Genomic DNA, 22,479 nt, shown 5'->3' on the forward strand with positions numbered 1-22,479 from the left:
TCTGCCCAAAATCTAGCGGGTGTTTACTGAAAACTTGTTCATATTCTCTCACTAGCCTGTACACCCCTTGTTTTTGATGGGTAGGTGTTAAATCTGTTCCTATGTACAACTGTTGACACCAATCCTCCAATTCCCCATGTGAACCATTGTCGTCCGCCTGGCATGACGGATCCAAGGGCTCAATGGCTGTGATGGCATTGTTGTCAACGGTATATAGTTTCGCCATAGTAGCATACCTCGGTAAAGTGACCTCTTCTTCTCCACAATATAAAAGACGTATTGGCACCCTTCCCCGGTGTACCTCGACTACTCCCCTGGCTGTCAGTATAGTGGGCCTACTATCAGTGTACACGGGTTCTACTAAAGCCTGATAATCTCGCCCTTTTATGCCTATTGCGGCTCTGCACCATACCAACATTTCGGTTTTAGGCGGAATTACAATAGGGGTTGGATCACTTACCCTCACACTGCCAATTTCTCCACCTGCAACTTCTACCTGTTGCTTTAACACCAAAGCTTTTATCTCTCTCTGTAGAATTCTTTGCTGGTCACATCTGGCAGTCTTGGCGAGTTGCTGTAAGACAGTAAGGACCTCGGAACAACAATTTTCTATTACATTCATTCCTATCAATACAGTTGGTTCACGATCTCGCCGGTCAGCATCAACAACAATAATACCTTGCTTCTGTAATTCTACTCTACCAATCTTGACAGTCATTTCCCTAAAACCTACTTGCGGTACTATCTCACCATTACTAGCCCATATACTCAATGCAAGGTTAGATGGTCCTTTATCAATGTCTGTATCAGCCCAGTACCTCTTATAAAGGATATACGGAATCGATGATATCTGGGAACCGGTGTCCAGCAGGGCGTTGAGGGGAATACCGTCCAGCACGATAGGGATAACGGGACGCCCTCCTACGTACTTGTCCTGCCAGGGTGTTGGACCTTGAAAGTTCATTCCTGCGAAGCGTCCCGCCTTCCCAGGGGATCCTTGTTTAAAGCACATTCCCGGGCAAAGTGGCCTGGCTCCTTGCAACGACGGCAAATGGGCTGTCCATCCGGCTGGTAGCGGTCGCTGGGTCGTCCTCTCCACGCTGGGTACCTCCTGGGCTTCATCCATGGAACATCCTCTTTGCTGGTCGCCAACTCGATCTTGGGTGTAGTCTGGGATCCACGCAACTCCTGAATGATTTTAGCCATTGAAGCAACGGTGTCTGTCAGGGCAGCAAGCTTTTGATGGAGAGCCTCATTGGTGTTAGGCTCCAGAGATTTAGCAATAGCCCCTGACATGGCTGAGGTCACTGGCACTCCCTGCTGCTGAGGTGCCTCTGCAATAGTTTGAGACAAATCCAGATCCCGGGGCGCCTCTGCCTGCTGGAGACGAATGTCAGTTCGGGATCCTTAAAGGCCAGCATGCTTAAATGCCCCCGGTGAGAAGGGGTTAAGAGTCCCTCAATAAATTGATCTTTCAATAACTTATCTGCTCCGGTGGTAAAAACAGGTTCTGCTAATGTAAGTGCTTTGAGCGCCTCCTGTAGATCTTAGGCCCCCTTCACACGTCCGTGAAACACGTGCGTGTTTGGTCCGTTTCTGTATATACCGGAGACACGGCCAAACGTGCACCAATGTTAATCTATGATTGTGGTCACACGTGCGTTATTTCATTATGTCCGTGTGTGCGTGTCCGTGATCCGTATGTGTTTGCGTTTTGCACGGATGCATGTCCGTTATCTGCACGGAGCACGCACACGTGGACACAATGAAAGTCTATGGGTATGTGCACACACGTTAGTAAACACGTATGCATCTACCTATAGTCCGTGTCCGTTTGGTGTTTTTATTTCTAGTGATGTCGGCTATTCTTTCTATTTCTGTGTATGTCGGTCAATCTCCCTGAGTCTGTCGGTCAGTCTCTCTGTCTCTCTGTCGGTCTCTCTGTCTGTCTGTCCCTCTCTCACAGTCTGTCGGTCAGTTTCACCCCCTCTCTCATACTTACCGTTCCCCGATCACCGGCGCGGCGCTGCACGGCATTCACACTGCTGCGGCGGCTTTTACTATTTTGAAAAAGCCGGCCGCTCATTAAACAATCTCCTATTCCCTGCTTTCCCCGCCCACCGGCGCCTATGATTGGTTGCAGTGAGACACGCCCCCACGCTGAGTGACAGGTGTCACACTGCACCCAATCACAGCAGCCGGTGGGCGTGTCTATACTGTGCAGTAAAATAAATAAATAAATAATTAAAAAAAAACGGCGTGCGGTCCCCCCCAATTTTAATGCCAGCCAGATAAAGCCATACGGCTGAAGGCTGATATTCTCAGGATGGGGAGCTCCACGTTATGGGGAGCCCCCCACCCTAACAATATCAGTCAGCAGCCGCCCAGAATTGCCGCATACATTATATGCGACAGTTCTGGGGCTGTACCCGGCTCTTCCCGATTTGCCCTGGTGCTTTGGCAAATCGGGGTAATAAGGAGTTATTGGCAGCCCATAGCTGCCAATAAGTCCTAGATTAATCATGTCAGGCGTCTATGAGACACCCTCCATGATTAATCTGTAAATTACAGTAAATAAACACACACACCCGAAAAAATCCTTTATTAGAAATAAAAAACACACACATATACCCTGGTTCACCACTTTAATCAGCCCCAAAAAGCCCTCCATGTCCGGCGTCATCCAGGATGGTCCAGCGTCGCATCCAGCGCTGCTGCATGGAGGTGACAGGAGCTGCAGAAGACACCGCCGCTCCGGTCACCTCCACGCAGCTAATGAAGACAGCCGTGCGATCAGCTGAGCTGTCACTGAGCTGTCGGGAGCGGCGGTGTCTTCTGCAGCTCCTGTCACCTCCATGCAGCAGCGCTGGATGCGACGCTGGACCATCCTGGATGACGCCGGACATGGAGGGCTTTTTGGGGCTGATTAAAGTGGTGAACCAGGGTATATGTGTGTGTTTTTATTTCTAATAAAGGATTTTTCGGGTGTGTGTGTTTATTTACTGTAATTTACAGATTAATCATGGAGGGTGTCTCATAGACGCCTGACATGATTAATCTAGGACTTATTGGCAGCTATGGGCTGCCAATAACTCCTTATTACCCCGATTTGCCAAAGCACCAGGGCAAATCGGGAAGAGCCGGGTACAGTCCCAGAACTGTCGCATCTAATGTATGCGGCAATTCTGGGCGGCTGCTGACTGATATTGTTAGGGTGGGGGGCTCCCCATAACATGGAGCTCCCCATCCTGAGAATATCAGCCTTCAGCCGTATGGCTTTATCTGGCTGGCATTAAAATTGGGGGGGACCGCACGCCGTTTTTTTTTAATTATTTATTTATTTATTTTACTGCACAGTATAGACACGCCCACCGGCTGCTGTGATTGGGTGCAGTGTGACACCTGTCACTTAGCGTGGGGGCGTGTCTCACTGCAACCAATCATAGGCGCCGGTGGGCGGGGAAAGCAGGGAATAGGAGATTGTTTAATGAGCGGCCGGCTTTTTCAAAATAGTAAAAGCCGCCGCAGCAGTGTGAATGCCATGCAGGGCCGCGCCGGGGATCGAGGAACGGTAAGTATGAGAGAGGGGGGGAAACTTCAGTCACTCGGGGGATTAGCGGTCACTGGTGAATCCTTCACAGGTGACCGCTAATCAGGACGCGGCACAGACAGAGCCGCGGTATGAGGATGAAGTCGGGTGAAGTTCACCCGAGTTCATTCTCATCGCGCAACTCTGTCTGCTGTCAGCCGACATTTATAAACGACATTGTGCATCACACACACGGACATTACACGCGGACATTTCACGTACACATACACGTTAATTCCACACGCACACACGGACGTTCTGCACACAAACACGGCTAGCATACGCAATTCACACAGGTGCCACACGGACCATAAAAACGGACACAAAAACGGGACACGGACCCGAAAAACGGCCCGTAACACACGTGCGTGTTTTTCACGGACGTGTGAAGGGGGCCTAAAGCAAAGTCTCTCACGCTCTCATTGGATTTCTGTTTACAATTAAAGAATCTTGTTTTAGCCTTACTGCCGGCAGTGATTTCAAAAGCTGCTTTCAATCCGGCTATTACATGTTCAACAGTGTCTTTTGCATCTCCTGGCCAGGCTGTGACTTCCCGCAGGCCACTGCCAGCTAATTGTCCCATAAGATGACCAACACGCTGAATCTCTGTCAGGGCAGGGTACATGTTGAAGTAGGCTTGCAGCTTCTCATTAAAGTTATCAAGAGTATTTGGCTTACCTTCATAGTGTGGTAGCCACTGGGCACCCGGAGTATAGGGCATCAGAAATGGCATAATGGGCGCTGCTCCTTGCGCCGCTGGGCTGCCAGACGCTCTATTCATATTTTGTCCTTCTGCTGCGGTCGCATCACCTGGTGCATCAGCATCTCCGTGGTGCGACATGTTGCGCCCCCTTAGTTAATCTGGACCCTTCCGGTCCTCTGCTCCCGTCGGGATGGCGCATAATAGTTCTGTGGTGCAGCAGGATTTGTTTTTTTTTTGGTTTTTTTTAGGCAGAGCTCAGGCTGTGGCGCAGTTCAAATGACACAGGCAGTTATAAGGTGATTACCTCAGAGGATGGCGGCCATTTTGTCCCCATGTCTTTCAATGGGAAAAAGTCGATTTCAATGGTTTTCAATGGGGAAAATAAATTTTCTTTAATAAAGTCAATTTTTGATGTTTTTCACACAGTTTTTGACCAATTTTACTGGAAATCACGGCACACAATACCCAGTTTAGCTGGGCACGGTAGATCCTGTTCGTGAAGCCAATTTGTGACGCCCAGAGACCGGGGTACCCAGCACCGGATCGGGGGTCTATTTCTTGAGGGGATGTCACGGGTGGCTCGACCCGGGCTGTGGTCTCAGGCGATGCACAGTGCAATGGGGGGGTATTTACAGGGGATGAATAAAAGTTTATGAGTTTTTCGTGACGCCACCCGGAATAAATGTGGCTATTTATGGCCACCGCTGCCAGTAGCTGGCCGGGGATGATGATGATGTGGGGCAGCTGAGGTGGAAAGCCCTTTCCGGGAAGGGCTGTGGGTCCCAGGCAGGTGAGGTAAAAGTCAATGGTGGTTATAGATGATGGTATTGTGAGGAGACTTTAGGGGCGCAGACACTTACTTGATCAGCAATAGGTTTTTTCAGCTTCGATGGTCCCAATCCTGGATAGGTGGCTACTGCCCAAATGAGAGACTGAGGCACAGGCGACGTTTAACCGGTTTACTTTAACAAAAACTGCATAACAACAAGTCCCATTAACGGAGTCTGTGTCAGGAGGACTAAGTTACTCTGCCCTGCCGGGTCCTTGGCCTCCTTCTTTGCGGTCTGTGTGTGGCCCTGCTGCTGTTTGTGAACTGGCTGCCGGCCCAAACTGTCCCTCCCGGGTCCTAATTCAACAGGCAACTCGAGTCCTTTTCCTTTGGTTGCTGTATTGTGTAAAACTAATGCAGCCACGGATCCGGTGTCCGTATTTGAGCCTTGTCAGGGGTAGATATTAATGGCTACCCGGTTCCTAAAATGTTCCTCTTCTCTGTCTCCTCCTCAGACCAATGGCTTGGGCCTGGAAATTGTCAGTCTCTCCTAAGGACCTCAGAGCAATTTCTCTGTGGCTGCTCCTCTGGGCGTCCCGGCTCCAACTGAAAAACTAAACTGTCAATTTTACCTCAGATCAGAATATATCTAGGGGAGTCTCTTGAGCTCCCCCTTCTGGCCAGAGGTGGTAGTGCGGTGTCTGCTCTAGTGCTTGTGTTGAGTAACTAATGATGGTTTTACTGTGGATAATACCCCTAGGGGTGCCACATTCGCAAAACTGATTTGTCTGGGTATCTGACCTTCACTGGCCAAGGCAATTAAATTTGTAAACAAAAAGTTTAAGGGTACCTTCACACTTAGCGATGCAGCAGCGATCCAACCAGCGATCTGACCTGGTCAGGATCGCTGCTGCATCGCTACATGGTCGCTGGTGAGCTGTCAAACAGGCAGATCTCACCAGCGACCAGTGAACAGCCCCCAGCCAGCAGCGACGTGCAAGCGACGCTGCGCTTGCACGGAGCCGCCGTCTGGAAGCTGCGGAGACTGGTAACTAAGGTAAACATCAGGTATGGTTACCCGATGTTTACATTAGTTACCAGCGCACACCGCTTAGCTGTGTGTGCAGGGAGCAGGAGCCGCGCACACTGAGCGCTGGCTCCTTGCTCTCCTAGCTACAGTACACATCGGGTTAATTAACCCGATGTGTAATGCAGCTACATGTGCAGAGAGCAGGGAGCCGCGCACACTGCTTAGCGCTGGCTCCTTGCTCTCCTAGCTACAGTACACATCGTGTTAATTAACCTGATGTGTACAGCAGCTACATGTGCAGGGAGCAGGAGCCGGCAGCACAGGCAGCGTGAGAGCTGCAGAGGCTGGTAACTAAGGTAAATATCGGGTAACCACCTTGGTTACCCAATGTTTATCTTGGATACAAGCTTACCTCAGCTGTCAGACGCCGGCTCCTGCTCTCTGCTCGCTTCATTTGTCGCTCTCTCGCTGTCACACACAGCGATCTGTGCGTCACAGCGGGAGAGCGCCTTTGAAGAAAACGAACCAGGGCTGTGTGTAACGAGCAGCGATCTCGCAGCAGGGGCCAGATCGCTGCTCATTGTCACACACAGCGAGATCGCTAATGAGGTCACTGCTGCGTCACAAAAAGCGTGACTCAGCAGCGATCTCGGCAGCGAGCTCGCTGTGTGTGAAGCACCCTTAACACTAGACTCCTAAAGCTGGTGTCACACTAAGCGACAGCGACAACGACGTCGCTGTTACGTCACCATTTTCGGTGACGTAACAGCGACCTTGTAAGTCGCTGTTATGATCGCTGCTTAGCTGTCAATCACAGCAGAAGCAGCGATCATAACGTCGCTGTGCTACATGTGCAGAGAGCAGGGAGCCGCGCTTAGCGCTGGCTCCTTGCTCTCCTAGGTACAGTACACATCGGGTTAATTAACCCGATGTGTGCTGCAGCTACATGTTACAGTGCAGAGAGCAGGGAGCCGCGCGCACTGCTTAGCGCTGGCTCCTTGCTCTCCTTGCTACAGTACACATCGGGTTAATTACCTGATGTGTACTGCAGCCACATGTGCACAGAGCAGGAGCCGGCGCTGGCAGCAAGGGCGGAGGCTGGTAGCGAAGGTAAATATCAGGTAACCAGGGAAAGGTCTTCCCTTGGTTACCCGATGTTTATGCTGGTTACAGCTTACCGCAGCTGCCAGTGCCGGCTCCTGATCGCTTCATTTCGTCGCTCTCTCGCTGTCACACACAGCGATGTGTGTGTCACAGCGGGAGAGTGACGACCAAAAAATGAAGCTGGACATTCAGCAACGACCGGCGACCTCACAGCAGGGGCCAGGTCGTTGCTGGATGTCACACACAGTGACAGCGACGGGACGTCGCTGCAACGTCACAGAAAATGGTGACGTAGCAGCGACGTCGTTGTCGTCGTCGTTATGTGTGACACCAGCTTAAGAGTCTTGTAGAAACAATGAGGTGCTTATCCCCTGTTTATAAACAAACTATCATCATGTTTGGCTGAATTTTAAGAACTTAAATCATGCCAGGCACTGACAGAGTCCATGTCATCACACTTGTGTTGTCCAGTTAGTACCGGCGTCTTCAGTCCTGCAGCCCAACGTTAATGTCCCTTTTATAACAACACTGCTGGGGTCACAGAACCGCACTTTGCCACCGCAGCATCCCAGGAACAGAACCGCGGCCCGGTAAAGAGTAACCCTAGGCCCCGGTGCAGGCGTGTGACCTTCACAGTCTCAGATATATGGTAGTTGCCTTGGTCTATAGTCAGGTGCTGTATAGCAGGCATGGTCTGTAGCGCTGTATAATGGGGGAACCTCAGATATACGGTACTTGCCCTGGTCCATATATTTAGGTGCTGTATGGCAGCCATGGTCTGTAGAGCTGTATAGTGGGGGAGCCTCAGATATACGGTACTTGCCCTGGTCCATATGAGTTTCCAATACACTCCTGAGATAAGAAAAGGAGATCTGAAGACATGAGGTATGAGGAAGTAGGGACATTTACTGCTCTTGTGTCTAGAGTCCATGCAGGAAGATAAAACCTGGGAAAATTATAGAAGAAGGACTTTGTCTTGTCTCAGTCTCGCCGGTCACTAAGGAAAGAGCGATCTGAGGAGAAGACATGGACGGCGATGAGCTGAGACGTTATATTAAGGACTTCAGCTTTGATCGATGTAAGAGAGGAAGCCAAGGCTTTAACCGAATCCTCATCCAACTGTTTGGCCTCCTAGGTCACGGGAAGTCGTCATTCATCAATACCTGCATCTACGTCTGGAAAGATCGTGAATTCCAGAACTGGTCAAAGGCAATTGATAAAGATGGAGGACACACAACAGCAAGAGTTCCGTATAAACTGACAGAGAACATCACCCTGGTGGACAACAGAGGCTGCAGAACATTGGAAGACCAAGAATCTGGAGTGATCTTCGCTCAGCTTGGTGAGTACTGAGGGGTAGTCTAGTAGACTGATATCATGGCATCATGTGCAGCCTAGACTGACCCTCATGGGCAAATCTGGTGAGGTGGATTCAATAAGCCATAGGTCAGGACGAGACGCACAGAGCGCAGACCAGAGGCAGTGACACAGCGGAGTAGATCAACCAGATGGTACATGGAGTAACAAGATCTTCTAGAGTTATATCTGCAGGACCTCAGGTGGATCCGCACAGATGGATCTGCAGGACCCCAGGGGGATCTGCACAGATGGATCTGCAGGATCTCAGGGGGATCTGCACAGATGGATCTGCAGGACCTCAGGTGGATCTGCACAGATGGATCTGCAGGACCTCAGGTGGATCTGCACAGATGGAAGTGTTACTTGTTAGAACGCCGGCTGTGCATTCAGTGTGTTTTGGCATTGTTGCAAGTAATACCTCCAGCTCCAGCTCTGCTCCTCTTATGTGTTATCTGACTGACTGCAGACATCATATAGGAACAGTAGCCTTGTATAGGCAATAAGATAGCAGGAGTGCAGATAGCATACAGGAACAGCAGAGTTTACCTGTCCCAGCGTCACTCCTCGGTAGTGATGAGCCACCCCTCTAGTGTTTGAGTTCGGTTCGTCGAACGGGCGGGTGTGTTCGGTGAATGTTCGACGAACACCTTCGAACCCCATTGAAAACAATGGCAGGCAAACACAAACATATACAAACACATTATACATGTACACATACAGTTACTAAACATTGCCATTACACTTACAGGTCCCTGCGACGCGTCCTGCAGACCCTGTCTCCCGCCGCTTTTCTCCGTCCGATAATCGCTGTGTCCTCCCGGACCTTTCCGGTTATATCATAGCATGTGACCAGTACCGTGTGTATTAGCTCATTGGCTACAGACTGGTCACATGGCTATGACGTTATGCCAGGTCCTGCCAGTGCATCTCCGTACTCGGCATACCAGCGAGATGTTCTGGCGCATGGTCAGCTCCCCTCCGTGCATGTCGACGCTCTTTACAGAGTCAGCCCACATGCACGGATTGGATGCCACAGAGCGTGAATAGAAGCACCGGGAATCAGGTGATCGGAGATCGCCGTTGCTATAGTAACGGTGGCAGCGGTGACGTCACCGCTTACCAACCCGCAGCCTATGCTCAGTCACTGAGTGATTAGACTGCACAGGTGAGCAGCCGTCTGCTTTACCCTAGTTGGCTAACAAAAATGGGGTAAAGCAGACAGATGTAGCCTGAAAACCACAGCTAGCAGCTTTACCGTGGTTGGGAATTCCAATGTGGAGGTCACCCCAGGCTCTTTTTTTTAATTATTTTATAAATAATAATAATTACAAAAAAAAAGTAGGGTCCCCCCCAAATTGGATCACCAGCCAAGATAAAGCGTACAGCTGTGGTCTGGTATTCTCAGGGTGGGAAGGTCCATAGATATTGGCCCTTCCCAGCCTAAAAATAGCAGGCCGCAGGCACCCCAGAAGTGGCGCATCCACTAGATGTGCCAATCCTGGCGCTTCACCCCAGCTCATCCTGTACCCTGGTGCAGTGGCAAACGGGGTAATAAATGTAGTTGATATTAGCTGTAAGGTCACCTGACATCAAGCCCAGCAGTTTGTGATGTCATGGCGTCTATCAGATACCCGACATCACAAACTGTCAGTACTAAGAAAACAAATAGACAAAAAAAAATGTATTTGAAAAAACTCTCCCCAAAATATTCCCTCTTTCACCAATTTATTGTAAGCAAAAAAAATAAGGGGGTCCCACGACGACTCTGGACCATCTAGAATATGGGGGGACACGCTCAGGGAACGTATCCCCCATTTCCTAGGAGTGGAGACCCTCCATGTGAGCAGTGTGGGTGCAATGAATCTGCACTCACTCTCCCCGGGTCCACAGCAGCAGAGTCCATGTCGTAACTGTTGATACCAAAGCTGCAATGCCCTGCTCATGAGGTAAGGGCATGCCCAATCAGGAGAACTATTCTACATTTCCAAATATTGGTATTTGCTGATATTATTGCTATTCCACCTACTATATATTGGGGACAGGATCTTAGAGATGGAATACCCCCTTAAGTCAAGTTATCCAGCTGAATGAATACTTAACAACAGAGCTCGCTATTTACATGTGTTTTCTTGTGGCGTATAACGGACTCTCATGTTTGGTAGTCGTTCAGCAGGGAAACTATAAAAGCAAATCCCTCCATTTGGAAATATAGCATATAGCTCTCCTGATCAACTATGTTCCTTACCTCATGAGCAGGGCATTGCAGTAGCTTACTGATGCATGGTTACCGCCTCTCACTGTGTCTGAACACAGGAGGCTGAGCTGACAGCCGCTCTGTGCATGCGGCAGCGTCTATTGTGAAGGAGGGGGCCGCGGGGAATCAACGCTGCACAGGTACCGTGGGACACCGGGGAACACCGGTGGTGTTATAGGGGGTGACCTGGCAGGGCCTGGGGAGGAGTTTTCTGTTGCATGTGTCATGGCACATGCGACAGAAATCAGAGGAGTAGGGTGAATGCGGCCGGCACACTGCTGTGCGCGTGGCCATCTTGGATTTCCGGGAGGGGGTCGGGGGGGGGCACTTTGGCATCACCGGGGGACCGGAGGGGACCGGGGAGGAGATTTATCATATTTGTTCATGCCAGATGGGAGATAAATATTTTTTTTACCGGCGCTGTCATTTATTGTAACGTGATCATCGGTATACGGTGTATACTGGTGATCACGTGAGCGGGGACCGGACAAACCGGCCTGAATCATGATCTCCAGGGTCTCAGCTACCCCTGAAACCCCGGAGATTTTCTGACGCTGGGGGCGCTATTCACTTATTTCTGCCTGCTGTTTATAAACGGCACATCAGAATAAGGCTACATTCACACGACCGATGCGTTTTTTTTCACGGGTGCATCCGTGTGGCATCCGTTTCCGTTCCGTAGACGGTCCGTATGTCATCCGTTTTTCATCCGTGTGCCTTCCGTTTTTTGCGTACTGCAAAAAAACTGAAGGAGGGAAAATACATAAATTTACCCAGGATCCATAGCTTCATCCTACATGAGGCGGTCACATGTTCACTCCAGTGCCAGTTTCTACTGCTTTTCACAGCGCTCTGGTGATTTTCCTGTGCTTGTGCACTTCAACAGTCTTTTCTGTCATTATAATGGCAGAAAGACACATAATGTCGCACTCTCCTGCATTTTGTAATTTTGTACCCTTTGGTGCCTTTCATGTGGCACTAAGGGGTGCTTAGCTTTGTATTTAGCCAAAAAAATTTAAAAAAAAATGACGTAGGGTTCCCCCTATTTTTGTAGCCAGCTAGGGTAAAGCAGACGGCTGCAGCCTGCAGACCACAGCTGGCAGCTTCACCTTGGATGGTAATCCAAAACTGAGGGCACCCCACGCTGTTATTTTAAATTAAATAAATAATTAAAAAAAAACATGTGGGGGTCCCCGCAAAATTGGATCACCAGCCAAGGTAAAGCAGACAGCTGCGGTCTGATATTCTCAGACTAGGGAGGTCCATGGTTATTGGACTCTCCCCAGCCTAAAAATAGCAGGCCGCAGCCGCCCCAGAAGTGGCGTATCCATTAGATGCGCCAATCCTGATGCTTCGCTCCAGCTCATCACGTTGCCCTGGTGCGGTGGCAAACGGGGTAATATATGGGGTTAATTCCAGATGTGTAATGTCACCTGGCATCAAGCCCTGGGGTTCGTGAGGTCAGGCGTCTATCAGATACCCGACATCACCAACCCAGTCAGTAATGAAAAAAAATAGACGACAAACACATTTTTATTTGAAAAAACACTGCCCAACACATTCACTCTTTCACCAATTTATTAGAAAGAAAACAAATCCAGGTCTGCTGTAATCCAAGGGGTTCCCACGACGATCCATACCATAGTCACTGTCCCAGCCAATGAAGAACAGAATGTTCCATATTGGCTGGGAGAGCCGTGCAGTGACCTGAGCTAACATGAATAGGTCAGCCCAGGTCACTGCAGGGCACGACGAGTGCTTCTGTCAGGAGCGAGGTACATTACCCGCAGTGACGATCTCCTGTACTGCTGATAGCAGAGCTGTCACTGACTTCAATGACCGCTGCCTTCACAGCCAAGTATCGCGGGAGCCTGTGACGTCACCGCTAGTCACAGTCTCGGGCAGGCAGCGAGAGGAGGAGATATGACAAGTGACGGCCATGGAGGACAGTGACAGCGCTGATGTCAGGAGGGCAAGACTTCATCACCACAGGTAAGAAATTTTACTAATCTCTTGACGGCAGCGCTTGTCATCCCCGCGGCTGCTGACACTGCAGTGTGGGCAGCTGCGGACACAGTACAGTGCGGGCAGCGGCGTACACTGCTGAGTGGGCAGCCGTGGGGCTGGGCCTGGAGCGGGACACAGACTGCAGCGGCATCCGACGGAAGTAACACGGAAGTGCTTCTGTGCGGCTTCCGGGGATTTTGCGGACCCATTGACTTGTATTGAGTCACGGTCCGTTATTACGGAACAGAACAGGACATGTTCCATAATAATGGAACGGACATACGGCATCCGATGTGTTTTTTTGTAGGATCGGCGGATGTGATAGGTTGCAGTGAGACAGCTGTCACTCAGCATGGGGGCGTGTCTGACTGCAACCAATCATGGGCGCCGGTGGGCGGGGAAAGCAGGGAATACCAGATTGAATAATGATCGGCCGGCATTTTCAAAAGAGGAAAAGCCGCCGGCGCTTTGTGACAGCCTGTCAGGGCCGGGCGGTCGGGCAGACCCAGGAGGTGGATCCACTGGACCGAACTCTAAGATGGTGGTAGGGAGTCCGGTAGCTGAAGCACTGATGGGCAGCAGAACAGTCCGTGCAAGTGAAGGTAGCGAAGGAGTCCCTGGGACCACGGAGTCACAGATGGTAGTCCGGGTGACGTAGCTCAGGTTCGGAGGCCGAGATGATGTCAGGCGGGGTCCGGAACCTTGGGAGCGAGATGACAGGTCACCGCAGGGATCCGAGATGGTACGGACTGTCAGATGGCAGACGGACAGCGTGCGGGGCTCGGGATTCAGCAGGACTGGATGGCGAGGCGGGATCAGCTCTAGAAGAGAGATACGTAAGTATGGCAGGAAAACACAAGGAGACCTGACTCCTAGCTCAGAAAACACGAAGATCAGGCCCCGCCCCCTTGGACAAGAACCCCCTTTATACCCCGTACCTGTCTAACCTCATTTCCTGTTAATGGGCGCTGGCCCTTTAAGAAAGGGTCAGTGACCGCGCGCGCGCCCTAATGCGCGTGCGCGCGGCCCGGGTGCCAGAAGCCAGGGAAGGAGGCTGAGAGGAGGACGCAGGGGAGCCGAGCAGGGCCTGGGAGGCCGTCGGGCGCCGGGATCGGCGGCCAGGAAGCCCAGGAAGGACGGGCACAAGGGACTGGGACGCGGGGAGCGTGGCAGGTGAGCCGGGGAGCGGGGCAGGGGACCCGGGAAGGGGAGCCGAGGACCCGGGGAGCGTGACACAGCCGTGGAGCTGATTGTTGAGTAGGAAAGGGAGAGGGATTGTGCTGAGGACGCAGGGCGCATGCAGACAGCAACGTGCGCACTTTGCCTTACTGTGAAAAGCCACGTTTTTGGTGACTGAACCGTTATCGAACGTAACTCGAACGGTCGAACGTTAAGCAAATTGTTTCAGTTCGTCGAACGTCTCGAACACCCCCCAAAATCACTCGAATTTGAAATTGGCGAACCTCGAACCTCGCTCATCTCTACTCCTCGGCTCTCCATCCTTCCCCGGTGAGCCGCACCTTTGTTGCTAACCTCTGCTGAGTTCCTGTGGTATACCGGCACGCACCGCTGAGGTCAGCATCGAAGACCTTCTAAACGTGTTCTCCGCCACTAATAATTCACTAGTTAAAGTGAACCTGCCATGTGCAAAAATGCGATTAGCCGGCAGATATTGGGTTAATGTGCGAAGTAATAGAGCTCTGCCCCTGCCCAGCTGCTGCCCATTAAACCGTGCTACCAAGAGGTAAATAACTTTAATCTGACCGGCAGCGTTCCAGCTTCAGTCATGGGGAGGCGACGGCACGGGCTGCAGAGCGGCGGCTGTAACTGCCCACCGCATTGACTGACAGCTTACGCTAATGCAGAGAGGCTGCCAGGCAGTGTGGGGGATGGGTACAGCTGCCGCTCTCCATACACAGAGCAGTGACTGAACCTGCACCGGCACCGCCTCCATGACTGAACCAGCACCGGCACCACCTCCATGACTGAACCAGCACCGGCACCACCTCCATGACTGAACCACACCACGACCGCCTCCATAACTGAACCTGCACCAGCACCTCCCCCATGACTGAACCAGCACCGGCACCACCTCCATGACTGAACCAGCACTGACACCGCCTCCATGACTGAGCCCGCACCGGCAACGCCTCCATGACTGATCCGGCATCACCTCCATTACTGAACCGGCACCACCTCCATAACTGAACCCGCACTGGCACCGCCTCCATGACTGAACCACACCACGACCGCCTCCATAACTGAACCCGCACCAGCACCTCCCCCATGACTGAACCAGCACTGGCACCACCTCTATGACTGAACCAGCACCGACACCGCCTCCATGACTGAGCCCGCACCGGCAACGCCTCCATGACTGATCCGGCACCACCTCCATTACTGAACCCGCACTGGCACCGCCTCCATGACTGAACCAGCACCGGCAACGCCTCCATGACTGAACCCACGCCGGCACCGCCTCCATGACTGAACCAGCACCAGCACCACCTCCATGACTGAACTGGCACCGGCACCACCTCCATGACTGAACCCGCGCTGGCACCGCCTCAATGACTGAACCCGCACCGGCGCCTCCCCCATGACTGAACAGGAACACTGCCAGGAAGATTACACTCCTCCTCCTTCGAGCAGTCGGGTTCAATTTGCAGGAGCCGGGCAGGTTCAGAAAGCTATTACCCTGCAGATTTACTGTGTTTTTTGTGACAGATTCTAAGTACAGTTATAATAACCAGAATTTAACCTCTGCTCTCGATACAGACAAATCTGCAGGTTTTTCCCTCCACTCTCTATACAGACACATCTGCAGGTTTTTCCCTCCGCTCTCTATACAGACACATCTGCAGGTTGTTCCCTCTGCTCTCTATGCAGACACATCTGCAGGTTTTTCCCTCCGCTCTCTATACAGACACATCTGCAGGTTGTTCCCTCTGCTCTCTATACATATACATCTGCAGGTTTTTCCCTCTGCTCTCTATACAGACACATCTGCAGGTTTTTCCCTCCGCTCTCTATACAGACACATCTGCAGGTTGTTCCCTCTGCTCTCTATACAGACACATCTGCAGGTTTTTCCCTCTGCTCTCTATACAGACATATCTGCAGGTTTTTTTCCTCCACTCTCTATACAGACACATCTGCAGGTTTTCCCTCCGCTCTCTATACAGACACATCTGCAGGGTTTTCCCTCTGCTCTCTATACAGACACATCTGCAGGTTTTTCCTCCGCTCTGTATACAGACACATCTGCAGGTTTTTCCATCTGGTCTTTATAAAGACACATCTGCAGCTGGATCCTTTTTGCCCAAACATGGAGGTTTTAACCCAGATAGAGGCATTTCAAGTTAGGGTGCCAGAATACAGAGACCACCTTGCCGTGGTGACCGGGTCACATGCATTGGCCCATACATAAACTAAACATCTCTTTTTTCCATATATTCCTATGGCAGTAATAATGCAAGTACAGAGTTCACTTATTCACTGTTAGCATCTAGAGTGCGGCTGTGTGTGTTTTGTAGCTATGATGTGTTTTCCGTTGACACCTGTTGGATGGGGTCAGGGTTTTTTTCTATATATGTATCTATAACAAACTCACTATATATATCTTCTCCAGGAAATCTGCTGCCTATTGGTTCAGAAGTGAATTGGGAAGAGGGATATGGACTTGCAGAAAGGATGGAGAAAGCACAGAAAGAAGTCACAAGCTCTGACTTCGTCTTCCCAGTATTTGTCCACAGGTGAGAACAAGAATAAACACCAAAACATCTGCTCATACCGCAACCAAGAATCCACATCAACATGATATATAGCGGCATTTCTACATAGGGGCAGTATTATATTAGTTATATTCTTGTATATAGGGAGCAGTATTATAGTAGCTATATTCTTGTATATAGGAGCAGTATTATAGTAGTTATATTCTTGTATATAGGGGCAGTATTATATTAGTTATATTCTTGTATATAGGGGGCAGTATTATAGTAGTTATATTCTTGTACATAGGAGCAGTATTATAGTAGTTATATTCTTGTACATAGGGGGCAGTATTATAGTAGTTATATTCTTGTATATAGGAGCAGTATTATAGTAGTTATATTCTTGTACATAGGGGCAGTATTATAGTAGTTATATTCTTGTATATAGGGGCAGTATTATATTAGTTATATTCTTGTATATAGGGGGCAGTATTATAGTAGTTATATTCTTGTATATAGGGGGCAGTATTATAGTAGCTATATTCTTGTATATAGGGGGCAGTATTATAGTAGCTATATTCTTGTATATAGGGGCAGTATTATAGTAGTTATATTCTTGTATATAGGGGGCAGTATTATAGTAGTTATATTCTTGTACATAGGGGGCAGTATTATAGTAGTTATATTCCTGTACATAGGGGCAGTATTATAGTAGTTATATTCTTGTACATAGGGGGCAGTATTATAGTAGATATATTCTTGTACATAGGGGCAGTATTATAGTAGTTATATTCTTGTACATAGGGGCAGTATTATAGTAGTTATATTCTTGTATATAGGAGCAGTATTATAGTAGTTATATTCTTGTACATAGGGGGTAGTATTATAGTAGTTATATTCTTGTACATAGGGGCAGTATTATAGTAGTTATATTCTTGTACATAGGGGGCAGTATTATAGTAGTTATATTCTTGTACATAGGAGCAGTATTATAGTAGTTATATTCTTGTACATAGGAGCAGTATTATAGTAGTTATATTCTTGTACATAGGAGCAGTATTATAGTAGTTATATTCTTGTACATAGGAGCAGTATTATAGTAGTTATATTCTTGTACATAGGAGCAGTATTATAGTAGTTATATTCTTGTACATAGGGGGCAGTATTATAGTAGTTATATTCCTGTTCATAGGGGCAGTATTATAGTAGTTATATTCTTGTACATAGGAGCAGTATTATAGAAGTTATATTCCTGTACATAGGGGCAGTATTATAGTAGTTATATTCCTGTACATAGGGGCAGTATTATAGTAGTTATATTCTTGTACATAGGGGCAGTATTATAGAAGTTATATTCCTTTACATAGGGGGCAGTATTATAGCAGTTATATTTTTATTTTTATTTTTGTACATACGGGCCATTAGTCACCTTTCTGAAGTTGCTGTCCTTATTATCTTTTTATTCCTCTGGGTCTTTGGGTGAGATATATTTGTACATTTTTATTATGATATCACTATGTTGCGGTATTATTTTTGAATTTTTTTGCTTAGTTCTCACATTTTATGATGATTCTCAGTTTTTTTGTTTTATTTCTTTTTAATCTTTTTAGTATAAAAAAAGAAATCCCGAAGGAAGAGAAGGAGAAGCTGAGATCCTTGTTTCTCTCTGCACAGAGGCTGACAGGTAAGACGTCCGTGTATCTTCTATCCGGTCCTGTCCCTGTGAGGAGCTCTGGACCTGCTCTTCTGGAGTTATCGGGCTTTTTACATATCACACAGTGCACACAAGTCTCCTTGTGAAGGATCGTTCTGATTCAATGGCTGGAAGAGGATATGGAACATTTTTCTGATGAAAGAGGACAGAGAAGAATATGAAGAATGATTCTGATAGAAAGATGTAATGAATATAAAAAAAGAATCGTGGAAAATCATCCAGAGCGAAATGTGAAGAATTATCCCTATAAAAGGATTAGAGGAGAATATGAAGAATCAACATAATGACAGGATAAGAGGTGAATGCACAAAATCCTTGTGATAAAAGATCACAGGAAGTGATAAAGAATCCTCTGGTGAAAGGATCAGAAAGGATCACAGGAGGATGTGAATAATCATTCTGATAAAAAGGGAGAAAGCAGGATAAAGGGGTTAGAGGAGAATGTGAAAACTCCTTCTGATAAAAGAATCTGGAAAAGATAAAAAGAATTGTCTAGATTTAAGAAGAATAATTCTGCTGAAAGGATCAGAGGAGGAAGCAGAGAATGCTTCTGATTAGAAGAGGAAGTGAAGAATAATTCTGCTGAAAGGATCAGAGGAGGAAGCAGAGAATGCTTCTGATTAGAAGAGGAAGTGAAGAATAATTCTGCTGAAAGGATCAGAGGAGGATGCAGAGAATGCTTCTGATTAGAAGAGGAAGTGAAGAATAATTCTGCTGAAAGGATCAGAGGAGGATGCAGAGAATGCTTCTGATTAGAAGAGGAAGTGAAGAATAATTCTGCTGAAAGGATCAGAGGAGGAAGCAGAGAATGCTTCTGATTAGAAGAGGAAGTGAAGAATAATTCTGCTGAAAGGATCAGAGGAGGAAGCAGAAAATGCTTCTGATTAGAAGAGGAAGTGAAGAATAATTCTGCTGAAAGGATCAGAGGAGGAAGTGAGGAATTGTTCTGATGAAACAGACAGCATTTGCATCATTGAGGATCATATCAGTAGGGTACTCAGGGCGGCAAAGCAGTTAATGAGCTGAAGGGCAGTTAGTTACAGGGACAGCATAGGTTATATATACAATTAGGAACTGGCAGCAGAAATACAGTTACCCACAGGATGACAGCAGGGTAATGGTTAACCACAGGATTACAGCAAGGTAATGGTTAACCACAGGATTAGTGAAATGTGCAGTATATACACTCAGTATCCTGTATCAAGTATATGACCAGGCAGAGACAAATATTCAATCTCCTGCAGTGCGCAAGAAGGAAGCCCGAATTTATTTACTTTGGTGATTTCATAAAATTGTACAGATTCCATTCACATCATATCACTTCCTTCACCTCTGCAGTGGATGGTTTGCTGCTTGCTGTCAGGTCAGTGGAGGTGGATAAGGTTTTGTAGGCAGACCCTGGCTCCTCGGGTTCCTGTGGATGGGTGACTCCTCCCTGTCCGGTTGGTGGTGGAGCAGTAATAGTAAGAGAGGGTTTTCTTGTTACCGCCTGGTTCCACTGACACTTGTGACCCCCCCCCCCTCCGCTGGTGGAGATTGTTTAATGATGTTAGGAAGGTGATTTGTTTTTGCATATTTTGGCTTTTCTAACACATGTGGATAGGTGACCCTTCTCGTCAGGCGTAATGGTGTAAGGAAGGTTTTCTTGGCATATTTTAGCTTTTCTGACAACTGTGGCCAGGTGTCATGGTCGTCTCCCTTTGACAGGGTCAGGCTCTGAGTCTCTTATTACTAACTGAGACTCTGCACATTAAATGTGTTTTTTCCTTTTGGCATGCACAGGGTTAATGTCAGTTTTCTTGCAAGTAGCAAGCTCATTACCCCTGCTCCGGTGTTTCTGCTGATAACCACTCCCAGCCTGGATAAATACCCTCTGCTCCCAGCAGAGGGCGCCGGTCAGTCAGAATTCATTCTGGAGTTTGGGCTTCAGCTGGAAGGAGGTGTTTGCTGCTGCTGTCATTTTCCGTGGCTTGGTTTGGATGCACCCTGTTGTTTATTTATCTTCCCTTTACCTTATTTAGCCCCTATACACTTTCTTGAAGTCCCCCTGGTGTTTGCTTTGGGAGTGTGTGAGTTCTATTGTCCCCCGAGACTGTGTTGTTTGTCGTGGGGTTTTGTGATTAATGTCTTGGACCTGACCCTTGGGTGGTGGGTTTGTAGGGTGTTACATCAGGGTCTTGGAGAGGAGAAAGGGACATGCTGGGGGCCCAGACTTCACTACCATCGAGTGTACCTCTGGGTTGAGGGGAAGCTCAGGGTCCTACCTAGTCTGAGGGCCAGCTTAGGGGTCACTATCCAGTCACATCTTAGTCACTGGCATGACATAATAACCAGCCTTCCCTTTTTTCTGTGCCCTTATGGTTCAGGCTACTGTGTTGGCACACTGGTGCAGACCCTCATGCAGGAGTTTCGGGATCTGTGTACTCAGGTGATGCAACAGCTTCAGCATATCTCGGGCCTGTTAGTTGCAGCCCGGTCCTATTCTAAATGTAAAGTTGCACTTCCTGATGGGTAACTAACTCTGTGTTGTATGAATTGTGGTGTACACCGGTGAATGACCCCGTCTTACCTGGAATGAATACTACATCTCGGCTGAGGGGCAGTACCCTGTGGCGCCTGAAGCCTCAGGGGCGCCACAAATACAAGGTGATGATTGTGTGCACAGGGTGCCAGGATGACCACAGTAACTCCACGGTGATCATTCTATTGTTAGAAAAGGATTAATCCCCTTGGTATATTCTATTTTAATTCTCTCTATATATGAGATTTTGCAGTCCTTGTTCTGTCCGCTGGGTCTCACAACAGACCGATCCTTCTGGTTCCGGAAGGATCTTTCTCTCTTTTTTAGTCACCTCAATATTTTATAAAATTATTATAAACCCCCAGATTTATCAGTGCCGATAGACCAGCCCCTGTCACTGAGCGCGCTCACGTCACCCTCCTATAGATGTTGGTCGGGGCCGGGGGCCGTACAGCTACTTCTCTCTCCACAATAATCACTAAATGTCAATTATAATCCCCAGAAAAGTCTATAGGTGTCAGGACAAGTCATCTACTGCTCTCCGCACAACGGTCCCATTACAGGTGCCGGAACATCTACTCAGCCCCAACATGTCACATTGGCATTAAGCAACTCACATTTCCAGATTCAGTGCATCTTGTGTTGAGATTGTCGTTGGAATAGTAAGTTTGGGGTAAAGCTGCATAACATCTTATATCTTGTTTCTTGTCTTCCAGGAGTTGTCCCGATAGTCGTCCTCACACATAAGACGTGGGGGACATTGACTGAAACAGAAGGAATCTTCAGGGACATCGGAGTGGAAAGAATCTTTTCATTTGAAAATTACACCAGAGAAGATCACATGAAAACCAGAGGAAAACATGAAGAACTCCTGAGATTCTTGTGTGAAGTCATTAAAGACGTTCAGTTTCGTGTGGAACAACCTCGAGACCCATCGGAGGAGCTGAAGATGAGGAAGCAATTTGTGCTCAACTACGTCCACGATTGGGATAAGAAGGATAAGCAGAGAAAAGTGGAAAACAAAAATGCCTTGGAACAACTTCTGCTGGAGAAGAAACATAAGCATCTGGAAGACGCGATGAAGAATCGAAGAGAAGCAGAACAGAGGCAGCAGGAGGAAGAGTTCATCAGACGAGAGCAGGAGCTCCGGTGGGAGAGAGAACGAGATCGCGCCCTACAAGAGGAGGAGGACCGGGCCTGGAGAGAAATGCAAGACAAGGAAAAGAAGAAGAAGAAGAAGAAGTTCTTTGGATTGTTTTAACTTAAAATAAATACTATTTGTCATCCAGCCATGAAATATCAGGACTAGAAGATGGACGCTTGTGTGTCCTCATGGACTCAGAACTGACGTTTCTCGTCTCTTGCTGCTTGTCCACTGTGTTGAGCGTCTGACATGATTTACTTTTGGAGAATTGTATTCTTTATAACAATCCATAGATTGACTATAAACCACGGCACCCAGTATAGGAGGCAGCAGAAGCGTCCGGTGAGGTCTGTAGACACAATGAGGACTGGTAATCCACGCATGATCAATGTCCTAATGACAAGTCCCCGCTCATGTGACCAGGAAAATGGGCGACAAATCTACCATCACAATGCAAATGAGTGTGATAAACTGCATGTGTACAAATCCTAATAAACCTGTTGATGTGAATGAATAAAAATACAGAAAATTAAAGGATGATCATCACATAAAACAGAAGAACTATTGTTAAT

At 48.3% G+C, this 22,479-nt stretch overlaps 1 protein-coding gene across 1 annotated transcript; it reads left to right on the top strand.

Annotated features, from left to right (window-relative positions):
• Positions 1-8,200: 8,200 nt before the first annotated feature.
• LOC142246586 (uncharacterized) lies at positions 8,201-22,441 on the top strand. Its single transcript, XM_075319654.1, has 4 exons — positions 8,201-8,537; positions 16,447-16,570; positions 18,139-18,212; positions 21,480-22,441. Exons 1-4 carry the CDS (start codon positions 8,222-8,224, stop codon positions 22,022-22,024), a joined length of 1,059 nt encoding a protein of 352 aa, XP_075175769.1. The 5' UTR covers positions 8,201-8,221; the 3' UTR covers positions 22,025-22,441.
• Positions 22,442-22,479: the final 38 nt, after the last annotated feature.

The sequence above is a fragment of the Anomaloglossus baeobatrachus genome, chromosome 7, assembly GCF_048569485.1.
Source record: "Anomaloglossus baeobatrachus isolate aAnoBae1 chromosome 7, aAnoBae1.hap1, whole genome shotgun sequence".
NCBI classification, from domain to species: Eukaryota; Metazoa; Chordata; class Amphibia; order Anura; family Aromobatidae; genus Anomaloglossus; species Anomaloglossus baeobatrachus.

Excerpts from the sequence above, each read along its gene's own strand:
- LOC142246586 (XM_075319654.1), top strand. The coding sequence starts at position 8,222 with ATGGACGGCGATGAGCTGAGACGTTATATTAAGGACTTCAGCTTTGAT. Across the intron at positions 8,538-16,446 it reads AGTGATCTTCGCTCAGCTTG|GAAATCTGCTGCCTATTGGT; the intron begins GTGAGTACTGAG and ends TATCTTCTCCAG. Across the intron at positions 18,213-21,479 it reads CTCTGCACAGAGGCTGACAG|GAGTTGTCCCGATAGTCGTC; the intron begins GTAAGACGTCCG and ends CTTGTCTTCCAG.